The 15,327-nt window shown below is 45.4% G+C and overlaps 1 protein-coding gene across 1 annotated transcript in view; it reads left to right on the top strand.

Moving 5' to 3' along the window:
• The first annotated feature begins 9,701 nt into the window (after positions 1 to 9,701).
• Positions 9,702 to 15,327, top strand: part of LRRC30 (leucine rich repeat containing 30) — an 87,060-nt gene continuing 81,434 nt past the window's right edge. The window contains exon 1 of the mRNA XM_082353609.1: positions 9,702 to 14,506. Coding sequence (XP_082209735.1) covers positions 13,567 to 14,472 — 906 coding nt within the window. The 5' untranslated portion in view covers positions 9,702 to 13,566 and the 3' untranslated portion in view covers positions 14,473 to 14,506. The remainder of the gene's footprint in view (positions 14,507 to 15,327) is intronic.

A 15,327-nucleotide genomic window follows, 5' to 3' on the forward strand; every position in this document is an offset into this window, starting at 1 on the left:
CTACAGTTTTGTTAAGGATTTTTACATCTATGTTCTTCAGGGTTATCGGTCTGTAGTTTTCTTTCCTGTAATACTTTTGTCTGGTTTTGGTATCTGAGTAATGCTGGCCTCATAGAATGAGTTGTTAAGTATTCCTTCCTCTGCAATTTCATTGAGGAGTTTGTATAGAATTGGTATTATTTCTTCCTTAAGTGTTAGATCTGCAAAGGGGTCCCCTCCAGTCTGCAGCTGAGTCATATTTTCTTACTTCTTTGCCTACCTAGCATTTTCTGATTGGATAACAATAAAGTTGTGATTTTTACCTTGTTAGAGCCTGGATATTTTGTGTTACTATAAATATTTTTGAGCTTTGTTCTGGAATGCCATTCATTTCCTTGAAAAGGATTCTATCCTTTTGTGACTTGCTTGTAGGTTTGTTGACTGGGTACAAGCACATCTGCTTTTGAAGTTTTTCCACTACTGAGGCAATACTACATGAGTCCTTTAACTGATGTAGTATATATTTTTAAAATTTATGTTGTTGAAGTATAGTTGATTTACAATGTTGGGTTAATTTCTGCTGTACAGCAAAGTGATTCAATTATATATGTATATATATATAATTTTATATATATATATTCTTTTTCATATTCTTTTCCATTATGGTTTATCACAGGATATTGAATATAGTTCCCTGTGCTGTACAGTAAGACCTTGTTGTTTACCCATTCTACATGTAATAGTTTGCATCTGCTAATCTCAAATTCCCAATCCATCCCTCCCCCACCCCCCTCCCCCAGCTGATGTGTATAAATGGCAAGGGTTCCACTCTGGAGCAAAAACGATGGCTGGTCCTGTGTGAGTTGAAGCAGCTGTTCTCTGTAATCCTTTCCGGTGGTTCTTTTCCTGGCCTCGGATCGTTTCATGACGTGCCTATGCTGATTGGCACTCTGCAGACAGAGGGGAAGGGGCCGTTTGCAGATTTCTAGAGCTCTCTCTATGGAGCTCTTGCCTCTCTGGTTCTCTGCCCTGAAAACTCCAGCCCTTTGACCTCCTCTTCCTCCCAACATCTTCTCCTGAACTCGGGGAGGCTGCCCAGCTCTTCCTGGTTGCCCTCTCCTCCAGGCGATGGTGGGACTCATCTTGTTTGTTTCTCCTATCTCAGGAATCTCTGTCCTTTGCTTTTGTCCAATGTCTAAAAATCATTGTTTCATGGATTTTATCCTCTTTTTTAGACATCCCATCTTGACTAGAAGTGAAAGTCTCAAATTTACTATTTACACTGATTTCGATTTACATGATTCTGTCTTTTCTGCTTGCCTTTCTACTTCTAATCAGATGTTAGGATTTCATGAAACCAAAGTCATGTCAAATGAGGATCCAGGATTTGGAGGAAAGAAGGAACAGAGAATTAATCAAGTTAAAGATAAAACTAGTTCAATACCTTCACTGGGTTCCTCCTACCTGTGAAGCATCATGCTTGGTGTCAAGCAGGTATTAGACGTTGGCATAAGCCATAGTCCCCTATGGATTTAGAGTTGAATGCAGTTAGGAAACAGGTTTTCTGAGACTTCAGGATTACTCTTTGAAACAGAGAGTACCCCTACCCATTTCTTTTTTTCCTCTGCTTCTTCCTCCATTCATTTCCTAAGCCTCCTAGAGAACTATTTCCCCAGCAAGACGGCCTGTGTTTGCCACTTGGAAGTTCTGCAAGCATCCTTCCCTGGTTGCTAGGGGCTTCCTAAGGCTTCCTACTCAACCATTCAGCCCTGATCTGAGAAGAAACGAGGAAGCCATTAGCCGCATCCACTCAGGGATGATCTTACAAAACCTGACTCTTGTCTGCATCTCAGTTCATTTATGCGTTCTGTTTGTCCTGTAGTTGCTGATGTTTTATTTATGTTGGGCATTCGGGCAGCTGTGCTGGCCTTGTTAGAGCGGCTGGTGCCCTTGCGGGAGCATTCCGTTCTGCTACATTTGTGTCATAACGTTTGCAACACACTGGAAGGCTGAATCTGGGTGGTTCAAGGAAATGTCAGCCCGTGATGGGTGTGAGGCTCAGCTGTGCTTCTCCATCTACCAGAAGAAACATTACTAATTGATTTGTCACTTGCAAAACCACAATCCTAATAAAAGTTTCATGAGAGGGTGCTACCAACTTTTACTGGGACACTGGCGGTCTCTGCAGGCTCCAAATCTGACATGAGCTGATTTTTAAACTTATACTTATTTTTTGAGCTGCCCATCGAATCATATAGTAACTTCTCCTTAATAGAAGCTTAGCCAAAGAAAGGGCTATATCTTCCTGGTGGGGGTAGTCATGATGCTCAACTGTGCCCTCCCACATGAAAGAGAAGCCTAGGAAGGTGTTCAGAAGGAGTAGAGACAAGTGAGAACCTACTAAGTGCACGGACCAAGGTACCAAGAAGCAAACTCCTCCCTCCCCCCATCTCTTCACACAGGGCTACAGTTAGGATGCAATCTTTGATTGTGTTCCTTGTGTTTATGTACCTTGCCTGGCTCTTCCGTGAGGCTGAGACCTGAATATGTGGCTTTAGGTGACAGGTGAGGTGCAGAGCAGCAGTTCCTCCAGATGGTACCCCTCACCTGCCAGTCTGTCTGTACACAGCATCTCCATCCCTGGAACCAGCCCGGACACTCACCTGAGCTCTGCGAGTTTAGGTGAAAGCCCTCGTGAGCACTGTCAGCTTTAGTGAACATTGGGGGATGGGGGTGTGGGAGGGGGGTTAGATCACGTGCTCCTCAGCAAAGAACTCGAATGTCCTACCTTGACATTGACATTGATGTTCTCCAAAGTGATTTCTCAGCCAGACAGCAGGCTGCAGCGTGGCCTCTCTTCTTCCCATTACCCTATATCAGCCTCTCTGGCATCTTTCCCCTCAAATGCCTTTCCTTTCTGTCATGGAAAGAACTTCTGCTCTCCACTGGCAACTGCCCTCCAAACTTGCATCCCCGAACTAGTCACCGTTCTTCAGCAGAACTATGTGCTGTCCAGGTAGCAGCTCCATCCTCTTTAGAAGGCAGCTGGTGGCCATCTCTTGTTACTGATTCATTCTTTTCAATCTCACTTTTAATCCAAGAAGATTTTCAAGTGATTTTCGCAAAGGGGATTCTGGTGGAGAAAATCTGCTCCATCACTTTCCATCAGAGTTCAAAGTATGAGGACAGGTGGCTAGGAGATGGAGGGACCAGAGAAGGTGTTAAAGAGAAGGAGGGAGTGGAGTTGGACCTTGACACAAAAGTAGACTTAATGGGTGGGGATGAAAACAGAGGACCACTTCAAGCTATTTTCTGAACTTCCAAGCTGTTCACATGTTAACTCTTCCCAAATAGAAACATGACAAAAAGAGCTGATATTCTCATCACATTCTCCATAGGAGTTGACTAGGAAGGGTTCTAAATCTTTCGTTTGGCTTTTTTAGGTCCCTCATATAGGTGATATCATACAGTATTTGTCTTTCTCTGACTTATTTCACTTAGCGTGTCCTCAAGCATATCTATGTTTTCACAAACAGCAGGATGCCTTTCTTTCTAATGGCTGAATAATATTCCATTGTATGAATACATACTACATCTTCTTTATCCATTTATTCATTGACAGACATTTAGATTATTTCCATATTTTGGCTATTGTGAAAAATGCTGCAATGAACATGGGAGTGCAGATAACTGTTTAAGATCCTGTTTCCATTTTTCTTTGGATAAATACCCAGAAGTAGAACTGCTGGGTAGTTCTATTTTTAATTTTTTTGAGGAACCTCCAAACTGTTTTCCATAGTGGCTGCACCAGTTTACATTCCCACCAGCAGTACACATGGGTTCTCTTTCCTCCACACCCTGGCCAACATGTCATTTCTTGTCTTGTTGATAACAGCCACTCTAACAGATGTGAGTTTTGATTTGCATTTCCCTGATGGTTAGTGATGTTTGTCTGAGGACATCTAGCTTCCATTGTTTCATTCACAGCCAACACTCCAGTGAATTCACCTGAATTAAGTTACTGAATATGCATAGATTCTTCTTTTCCTTGGTTAGGACTGCTTTGTCCTTTTCTCCATCATTCTCATTTCTAGCCTTTCACCATCTGCCACTGTTTATTTGTGCTCTTCCTCATTTCCATTTCATAATTTTTAAAAATACTGACTTCTGACCACAGTTTCATACCTCCAAAGCCCTTAACTGTTTTTTTTTAAGCCAGTAAGGAATATTTAAAAATAATATTACCAAATAACGACATAAAATAAAAACCAAATATCAAGAGCTGTCAGGTAAACTAATAAAACATTACAACTTTTCATCCAAACCAGAATGGATCATGGTGGGTGATTTCTCAAATCCAGATCACCTTTCCTTGGTGGCTGGGTCTCTAAAAAGATCACAGAGTCAGGGAAACCCAACTGAAAATGCAAACATCCTTGTGCACAGGGAGAGCTGCAGGGTTAGTGACAGTTATCCAAACAGAGGGGGTTGGAGAGGGGGTCCTTGCGGGTGGGTGGGACTGGGAGGGGCAAGCTCACCTGAAGACCCAGAGGAGAAAGGAAATATGAGAAAGCCTAGAGAAAAGATTTGAAATGCGATTTAACAAAGGCCAGAAAAGAAGAAGGAGAAGAAGAAGAAGAATGAGGAGGAGGAGGAGAAGGAAGGAGGAGGGGGAGGGAGGAAGGGGGAGGGGGAGGGAGGAAGGGGGGAGGGGGAGGGAGGAAGGGGGAGGGGGAGGGGAGAAAGGAAATCAGGGAGTACATTAGGAAAATTAGGTAGTCAACATCAAAGGAATTGAGTCTGCTTCACCTTTTCTAATTCTTCCCTTTCCGATCTGCCTGTGTGTATTTACTATACTACATACCTAGCGTTTCTAGTCCTCTGTCTCTTATTCCATCCAGCATCACTGCTGAGTATCAGACACTTTGGCATCTGCTAGGGCAGCGGCACCAGGATGTGGACCCTGACCTGAGCAGCAGCCAGAAGGAGGAGGCGGTGATGGGGAAGGGCAGGTGGGAAACTGAAGATGTCATCGCAGGGCCGAATAGACTTCTGACAGTGTAATGGTTTTTATTAACTAATTACAAGGCTGAACATAATCCCAAGAATGACATTTTACAGGTCTAACAGATTCAGCAGTTCTATCAACTAGCTAGACTAGCCCCGATGTCACAATAAAACTCTTCTGTTTACTGAAAGTCTGTAAGAGATTGAGCCCTGGGCGTTTTTCCAAAGAGTAGAATAGACAGTGAAACTAAATGGAATAGAAAATAAATGGAGAAAAGCAGGGGGTGGGGAGGGAGCAGGAGGGAAAGAACAAAATAGAGAAAGTGCATGGAGTAAATATGAAAAGGACGTAGGGTTTGATGACTACTGAGAATAAGAGCTGGAGGGATTTGGGAAGGTTAGCTTCTTTGAAAGTCATTGTAGGAGCACATCTGTACTCAGAATCAAGTTGACACAGAAGCAGCCTCTTTTCCTACAAGAATATTCAAGAAAGATTTTGTCTTCAGCACCTTCAACAAGCTTCATTTGAAATGGCCTAACCACAGTCAAGTCCTTCCGTATAACATCCTGCCAAAAAGTTTCACAACTATCTTTTTGGAGCCAAGTAAATTATTTTTAACCAGTAGACACCAAAGACTCTCTCAAGTAGGTCATCAAACTGAAGTCTGTGTTCTTCCCCTGCTGATTCTAATCTCATAATTCAAAACAGTTGAAAGGTCTAAACATCAACAATGAACATACAAAATGCTTAACAAAAACCTAGCTCCTAAAGTGGGGAGGACTCCACGGTCTCTGGTTTACCGCCTCTGGATTTATAGATAGTTGAACTGAGATTTGGTGCCCTTGAGTGATGGTCTCAGAGCTACACAGCTGATAGCAAAGCGGGGGCTGAACTTGAATCCCAGCATCCGGACTCCTGAGAGCAGCATCTCCCCCCTAGCACACCGCCCTCTCCTAGTGAAGAAATAGTTTCAATCTCCTCTTTTTTCTGCAGCCCCTCTGCTTTCAGGATTCTCCCGAGAGTCCATATAAGGTCATAAGAGCAAGACTCGTGCATTGAACAGTCTGAGCTCGGGCACAAAAGTGAAATGTTTTTATTTTCTCCAACTGCTGCCTTTAACTATGCTTTCCCTTTCCTATCGCTTAAGCACATCTTGGGTAAATTCCTCAGTTCTTCTGTTCATTTTATGTATTAAAAAATGTCCACTACCATTTAAAACTTCAATTTCTTGTCTTCTTGCCAACCCACTATTGAATGATTCTTACAATTTACTTCACACTGAGAGAGTAATTGCAACTTATTTAATTGTTCATCTTTACCATTTTTGTTTCATGTTCCATTACTTAAAAAAAATTTAAACACTTTAATTTGAAATAATTTTGGACAGAGACAAGTTTCAAAATGGTACAAACAATTCCTACATATTCTTAGCCCATAATCCCCCAATGATAATATTTTACTTCTTTGGCTTTATTATTCGGTTTTATATATATATTATATTTAAAAAATACACTTATGTGCACATTTTCCTAACCATTTGAGAGTAAGTTGTAGACATTATGCTTCTTTGCTCCTAAATACTTCAGTGTGTATTTCTTTTTTAAAAATGACATTCTCCTATATAACCATGAAATGATTTTCAAAGCATAAAATTGGCATTGATGCAACACTACGATCTAATCTACAGGCCTTATTCAAATTTCAGAATTATCTCACTAATGTCCTTAAAATAAAATGAGAAAATTAATTTTTTTCTGGTTCAAGATCCAATCAAGCATCACTCATTGCATTTAGTTGTCGTTTCTCTTTTGGCTTCTTTTATCTGGAACAATTCCTTAGTCAGGTGTGGGTGTGTCCGGGGGGAAGGGTGGGACGTAAGACTGCGGTTGTGCCGTGGCCCAGGGTGTGGGGGGAGGGGGGGAGGGGGGGAGTGGATGGACCACAGAGGGCTCTGGGAGGGTAGCACGAGGTGCCCTGCTACTCGCTTTGCTAGTATCATCCCATCCATCCTCACTACAGGCCAGTGAGGAGGAAGCATAATCACCATCTACAGATGGGGACGTAGAGGGGCCGCACCTCAGCTGCCCGATGCCCTGCGGCTCGCAGGAAGGTGGGACCAGGACCTTCCTGAGACGGCACTGCCGAGGCCTCCTCTGAGAGATGGACTAGACTTGGCTTGTGGGACAAAGCTTTGCTCGAGGAGCTGCTGCCATGGCGGTTAGATCGGGGATTCTGAAAAAGCAAAACACAAAAAACTGAGCTCATAGATACAGAGAACAGAGTGGTGGTTGCCAGAGGTGAGGGTGGGCGACATGGGTGGAGGGGGTCAAAAGGTACAAACCTCCAGTGATGAAATAAATGTCCTAGGGATAAAATGTACACCCTGGTGACTAGAGTTAACGTCGTGTTGCATGTTTGAAAGTTGCTAAAAAGTAGATCTTATAAGTTCTCACCACAAGAAAACAAAATTCTGTAACTATGTGTGGTGATGGGTGTTAACGAGACTCAGTATGGTGATCACGTCACAATATGTACAGATGTTGAATCATGTGGTACACCTGAAAGTAATATAATGTTATATGTCAATTATAGGCCAATAAAAACAATTCTGGATTATGTGATGAGCCCATGCACACAGGACGCGGGTAAATGGAGGGGTGCATTAAACAGACAAATGTCAGAATATAGTAACAGAGAAGCTATTAAAGGCAAACGGGATAATACTACTCAGCCATAAAAAAGAACGAAAGTTTGCCATTTGCAGCAACATGGATGGCCTTGGAGGGCATTATGCTAATTGAAATAAGTCAGACAGAAAGACAAATACTGGATGATATCATTTCTATGCGGAATTTAAAAAATTACAACAAACTAGGGAGTATAACAAAAAAGAAACAGACTCACAGATACAGAGAACAAACTGTGGTTACCCGTGGGGAGAGGGAAGGGGGGAGGGGCAGTGTAGGGGGAGGGGAGTAAGAGGTACAAACTCTTACATATAAAATAAGCTACAGGGCTTCCCTGGTGGTGCAGTGGTTAAGAATCTGCCTGCCAATGCAGGGGACACAGGTTCAATCTCTGGTCTGGGAAGATCCCACATGCTGTGGAGCAACTAAGCCCGTGAGCCACAACTACTGAGCCTGCGCTCTAGAGCCAGCGAGCCACAACTACTGAGCCCGCAAGCCACAACTACTGAGCCCGTGCGCCTAGAGCCTGTGCTCTGCAACAATAGAAGCCACTGCAATGAGAAGCCTGCACAATGCAACGAAGAGTATCCCCTGCTCGCCACAGCTAGAGAAAGCCCGCGCACAGCAACGAACGAAGACCCAACACAGCCAAAAATAAATTTAAAAAATTAAATAAATAAATTTTTTTAAAAAGTAAAAATAAAATAAAATAAGCTACAGGGATATATTGTACAACATGGGGAATATAGCCAGTATTTTATAACAACTATAAATGGAGTATAACATTTTAAAATTATGAATCACTATGTCATACACCTGTAACTTACATAATATTGTACATCAACTATACATCAATCAATCAATAAAAACAACACGCAAACAAACAAGAAAGTCAGGTGCCTTCTCTGTTGTTTTTTTTTCTCACATCAGATTTCCATCAGCACCCAGATGTTTGTTCGTTTCAGTGAGCATTTATTGAGCACCTACTGTGTCCTCAGAATTGTTTCAGGGATCTGGGGAGATAAGGAGCTTGAAATCTAACTGAGCTGAAGGAACAGACTGAGACTGAACAAACCTGCGGATAAGTGAGTTTGGAAGAGGAGCCGGACTTTGAGGGAAAGCAGTTGCGCTTGGATCTACCCCAGGACCCCCCTGCTCACCAGGAGAGCATGCTGTGCCCTGGAAAGAGCTGATTGTCAGCACAGCTTGGCTAAGAGGAAGGTCCAGGAGAGGAAAGGACGAGGCTCGCCCTGCACGGATGAAGTTCCTGTCACTCGAGCCCCGGGGCAGTCGTGGAATTGGCCGTCTTTCCTGTGCTCTGTCTAGTATCCATTCATGGGCTACCTATGGAGATGGGTCCTATGCGTTTTATGTGTATTAAGCCATTTAATTCTCACAGCACCCTTATAAAATACTGTGATTATCTCCATTCGACATATGAAGAAATGGAAATACGTACAAGCGAAGTACCTTCCCCCGGTTCACATGGCCTTTCAGTAATAAATCTAGGATGACAACCCAAGATGCTCAGCCCTGGCAACCAGGGCTCACGACATTGACCACCAGGCCGGGCTGTCTCTCACTGCAGTGGCTCTGAGCTGGCAGGCGGGGGCATGCTCTAATCACAGTAGTAATAAACCACTTTACTAAGAAGAAAAGCTGTGCAGAGGGATGCTGGCTAGTCACATGGTAGAAAGAGAACAGGATTTAGATCAGAAGACCAGGTGCTGATTGAACTCTGATACTAACTAGTTATATGTCAGTTAACCCCACTGACTCTCAGCTTCCTCATATTTAACCTAAGGTTAACAATATCTACCTCACGAGTCTTCTGAATATCAGGTAGACTGTATAACTGTGTCTAAAACAGCTCCTGGCACTAAGTAAATACTCGGTAAACAGAAGGTGAGTGAAAGATCAGTGAGAGACGCTTCATAGACACAGGTCTGATTGCCCTTGACGAGAGTGTGAAGTTCATGAACAAGGAAAAATAAGCGTCAAACGTGTGGGGATGTTCAGTGAATGAATCTAGGGGTGTCTGTGGAGGGAAGACGGGTGGTCTATGTGTATAATAGCTGCCATTCATGGGGCAACTGTCATTTACTGAGGTCACTATGAACCTTCAATGTACCATTAATAACCATGAATTAAGGCATTTTGTTATGTACTTTGGGTTTCACCGTTACATGCATTTTACAGATGCTTAAGCAGGGACTGTTCTGAGACATGGTGGTCCAGCCACCGTGCAGATGTCTGTGAAACCTAGCAACAGGCAGGGCTTGCTGCAAAGATGTGGCCAACTTAGCCCCAGAGCTCCTGCCTCCAGCTATGCTATTGAGGAAACCTGGGCTAAAACAGATGAAAAGAAATTTTTTTTGGTACAAGAAAATACATTGAAGTAGATATGTATAGGAAAAAGCTCAAAATTTACATATGCAAAACATTAACTGGATTGTCTCCATACTTTTCTATACTTTCTATTTTAAAAACTTTAAGTCAATGAAATGGTTATTTTAACAAACAGTTGAAACGGGCACATTTCTTTCTTCCAAAATTAACAGACATGATCTGTAGACATAAGCTGAAAAGCCATAGTGACAATAAAGAGATTTTCAATGGATGTTCCATTAGTGTAAATTCAGGAGAAGCTCTGGATGTTTTCATAACCTACTATTTTATACTCTCCTCGTTTCAGTTGTATTTTACTTAGGGTTAAAGAAATAAGAAATGTTGATTTTCATATGTTGAACAAGAATCACTTGGAATATATAACAATGTAGTTAACATGGTAGGCTTATTAAATATGTTTCTATAATTCTATAACTTCTTTAGGTTTTAAAGACAGTCAAATTACTTACATGCCCTGGAATTTCAAAAACCTGTCAACAATGCAGCCCTCTGAGGCTTATGCCAAACTGAAATCCACTCAGCCTCAAAGAGTCTCTTTTGGCAAAGATTGGATGTGTAGGCTTAATAGTAAGTCCCAAAGCCCCACAGCATTTCCTGTTACTGTTTATTCCCCAGGGACCAAACTTAATGCGAGGAAAATAAAAGCTGCCTTGGGTTTTGCCTGCTTTCACCAGAAAGCCTTAAGTCTGACTTGCATTTCCCTACAATGGTCTCACTTGTAGTGAGAATCTTGACTCGCAGGGTAGGAAGGGGCTCCGGGAAATCACCGCCCACAAACGGCCCACATCATAGACGAGGACACAACCCAGAGACTATGACCATCCCCTCCGTGAACCTGCTCTGACTGGAGCTCGGACTGGATCACCATGGTTAATAAGAGGCATCATCCATGCTTCAAAAACTTAGAAGAAACAGTCAGCTATCCACACAACTCGTCCATTTGATATATGAGAATCTCGCTAAAGAACTGAACTATTTTGGGGAGGGGATTAAATCCATTATGCCAAAGTCTTCAGGAATGGTATTTTAACTTTGGCTTCTCCTAGTTGTGTTGGGGGAGAGAAAGTAGGGTTAATGCCTAATTATGTAGTTATTTCTATTATGTGGTTACATAGTCATTTCTTTACCTATGTTCTCTCCAGACCTACTCCATAGAAACTTGAAAACAGAAAACCATATCCTAGCCACAGTTATTCCAGCTCTGTATATGTTTAAGTCCAGAGTTTTCTTATGGTTCCAGCCAGGGCTGTTGAGTCAGACTAACTGGGTTTGAATTCTGGTCCTGCCATTGAGTAGATACTTGAACTTGGGCGAGTGACTTGATCTTGCATTAGTAACTTGACCTCTCTCTGGCTTCCTTTTCCTCATATTAAAATGGAGATCATTTTAATATTCATCTTCTATGTAAAGTGCCTAGTGCAGTGCATTTCACATAGTAAATATTCGATCAATATTGGCTATTGATAAGTGCTCAAAAAGTATTTACTGGGAAGAATGTATTAAGGGGAAAGAGAGAGAATTGTCACAAAGAAGAAAGCCATGACTCTTTCTCCAACCATCCCAGCTCCTGCTGGCCCCCACATTTCAGATATTCTAGCACAATTTCTCAGGCTCATGCAAGCAGCAGAATTCTATTGTCACATGAAATTTACATATATAAGGTGTGATCTGCTCCAAAAACCTAGGGCACAAATTTAGTCACGTTACTCCCCCACCACCGTCCCCAATTAATACCTATGGTATACTCAAATATACCATAAAAAAAGTCTAGAGTGTCCACCTTTGTCCAGGAGTGCCTGGGGCTTACTCAGTTGAAAGGGGTCAGAGCGCTCTCAAATGCCAAGTGGGGCAGAAATGGCCTGGCATTGTCTTACACCTCCTGCTGCTCCGCCACAGTGGATGGGCCTGAAGCTTCCCCAGGGCGGCACCCAGCCAGAGCCCAGCTCAAGGTCCTGGCTTGGTGATGACCACAGTCACAGGACCAGCACTGCTGTCCAGGAGGCCCAACTGCTATGCCAGGGCCGTGCCAGCAAAAGCTGCAGGCCTGCGGGCCAAGCCAGCCCTCGCAAAGCCCATACGCCCTTTTCTCAGAACCTGGGCCATCAACCTCGATATCTCTTCTCTCCTTAACCACAACTTATTTTTAGGGTTTTTTCACCTAGGCAGATGTGTCCGCCTGTGCCCCAGCTGGGTGAGTTTGCCAGGGCCGTCACACAAAGCTCCATAGACTTGGCCAGGCAGGGTGGGGGGTGGAGCTTAAACAGCAGAAATTTATTTTCCACAATTCTGGAGGCTACAAATCTAAGAGAGGGTGTTGGCAGGTAGGTTGCTTCTGAGGCTTCTCTCCTTGGCTTGCAGACGGCCGTCTTCTTCCTGTGTCCTCATGTGGCCTTGTCTCCAAACACGGTCACATTCTGAGTTACTGGAAGTTAGGATTTCATCGTTGGAAATTTGGGAGTGGGGGCACAGGTCAGCCCATGACACCAACAACTGACTCTACCTACCTAGGGTATAAGTTAACTTGTTCAGTGAGAGAGATGGAGAGAGAGAGATGCAGAGAGGTGTGTACCCAGGGAGGCCTCTTCAGATTACTTTCCAGGACAATAGGCACCGTGCTTTCCTTACTAAGTGGCCAGTCAAGGGCTGTCCAAACATTTACAGAGCACCCAACCAAACCCAGGAGCTCTCTGCAGAACAGAGGACCCCAGAGCTTCTCTGGGAGAAAATGGGAGTGCGGTCAAGACCCCTTCACCCTCTCTTCAAGGAGCCACCTCTGACCAGCACTGTGTAAAACCCTGTTCTGGAGGAGTCCAGGTGTCCGGGCTCCTTCTGTTACTTTTTCACAACGACATGACTCACCGCGGTTTGAACCGGTGTGCATGTTACGTCTGCAGATCCTTAACTTTGGGAACGTGACTCTGCGACTCACATTCAGCCCAGCTCCGCTCCGCGGTCCGGATAAGCCTGAGACCTGCAGACACCCTGGCTTTATTTTTCCCCTTGGCTTCTTTTCGGAGATGGGCTGGTTAATCGCCCTGCTCAGCTGTGACACCCAGAAAAGTGGAGACAGGAAAGTCAGACACGGCCTCCCCTTGACCTGTTTGCACACACCAGGCCAATAAAGTGCAGGCAGAATGACAGTGACAGCTGCCCCGTGGTGTTCAGAGGGACTCGAGAGGTTCAGTTCTGCAGCCTCAGGGACAAGGGTATCATTACAGTCCGGCTGCTCCCAGAGAAGCCGCTTCAACCCAGCCTGGAAGACGGGCGGCTCTCGGCGGCACGGCTAGACATCTGGGACCCCGAGGACCAGGCATCTGGGACCCTGAGAGCCGGGGACCTGGGACCTCCCCCCAAGTCCTACTCCACCTGCAGCACCACCGGCCGCAGCTCCCATCACCCGATCGGCTCCCTGCCGGGCTTCAGCAGTGGGCCGGGAGCCCAGCCCCACCTGCGGTGACAGAGGAGCACGAGGAAAGCAGGTAAATGGGGGCCAGGCAGTCTGTTGCCCGCTGCAAGGACAAGGGCCCCCCGGGGCGGGGCGTCCTGCGGGGGAGGCAGAAGTTCTCCCCGTGGGACGATGCTCTGCTCTCGGGGAGGGACCCGCGGTGTCTGCTGAAGCGCGGCCTGAGGCACGTCAGTTTCAGCCTGGTCACCAAGGGCATGACGGATGCTCCCGACTTCCTGTGGAGCCTGTCAGAGGTGCAGAAGCTCAACCTGTCCCACAACCAGCTCCGGGTCCTCCCGCCCGAGGTGGGGAAGCTGACACGGCTGGTGGTCTTGAACTTGTGCGGGAACCGCCTGAAGACCCTGCCCCGGGAGGTCAGCCTCCTCCAGAGCCTCAAGGTCCTGTTTGTGCACATGAACTGCCTGACGGAGCTGCCGGCGGAGCTGAGCGCCTGCCGGAACCTGGAGGTCCTGAGCCTGTCGCACAACTTCCTGTCCCAGCTCCCCGCCAGCCTCGCCGACCTCTCCCGGCTGCGCAAGCTGAACCTCAGCCACAACCGCTTTGCCCACATCCCCGTCTGTGTGTTCTCGCTCAGGGAGCTCGACTTCCTGCACGTGGGCTCCAACCGCCTGGAGAACATCGCCGAGAGCATCCAGTGCCTGGCCAGCCTGCAGATCTTCATTGCCGAGAGTAACAATATCCACGCCTTCCCCCGCTCCCTCTGCCTGCTCACGAGGCTGGAGCTGCTGAACTTGAACAACAATGACATCCAGACCCTCCCCGAGGAACTCTACCTGCTGTGCAGACTGGCCAGGATCGCTTGGAACCCCATGGACAAAGGGCTTCACATTTCCCACAACCCTTTATCCAAACCTCTGCCGGAGCTGCTGGAGGGGGGTCTGGAGATGCTCTTTAGTTACCTGAAGGACAAAAAACACACCTGACATGGGCGCCGGAGACACAGACAGACTCAGCCGGGTAATTTCCTGGTCTAAACCTTCTCCTCTTCCTGTTTCTGTGGGTCGATGCTTGTGCTATTCTTTGCTAAATCACACTGAACGCCCTTTCTAAGGAGGTGTTTGCTTTTAGCTCTGTATGTTCTTAATAACCCGCATAATACTATGTTCATCTCCTTCTAAACATTAATTGAAAGAGGACTTGGGTTTTCCCCAAAGAGGAATAATTCTGATTCTTCTGGGGAGCGGTGGGATTCAGCCTTTGGAAGGGAGAACAGCTGGTCTGATTCAAAGTCAATCAAAAGTGAAATATTTGCTAAGTACGTGCAGTGGGCCAGGTACGATATAGGAGGCATTGACACCATCTGGTTTCAGCCCCTGAATTGGCCACGTGCAGCTGGGTAGCAATGGCAAGACATGCTGCCACCTCAGCCGCCATCAATCATCCCTTGGGACCAAAGAGCAAGCTGGGGCCCTGCCCTCCCGGCAATGACCAAATCAGCCAGAGCTTCCACACGAGTCCGGGGGGAAACAACCACAGGAACTTTGCCTCCAGAATGACTGTCGGGTAACAATCCAGGCGCTCATGCTGACGTCTGGTGGTGAGTGACGGGGGTACAGCGTGATGGCTTTCAGAGAATAAATACAAACCAAAGCTAACATTCAGTGTCCACCTTCTTTCCCAATCCTCCTCTTGCACTCGTGGTCACATCCTTGAGCTTTTCTAGAGACGCTTGCCAGTGGCTACATTATCCTTTAATAATTTCATTATTCCTCTCTTACTGCATTTGCCTTCTCAGAGATGAGCTAATAATAGGGGAAAAAATGGCCAAAAGGCAGGAA

Source organism: Balaenoptera borealis (assembly GCF_965194805.1).
Source record: "Balaenoptera borealis genome assembly, chromosome: 14".
NCBI classification, from domain to species: Eukaryota; Metazoa; Chordata; class Mammalia; order Artiodactyla; family Balaenopteridae; genus Balaenoptera; species Balaenoptera borealis.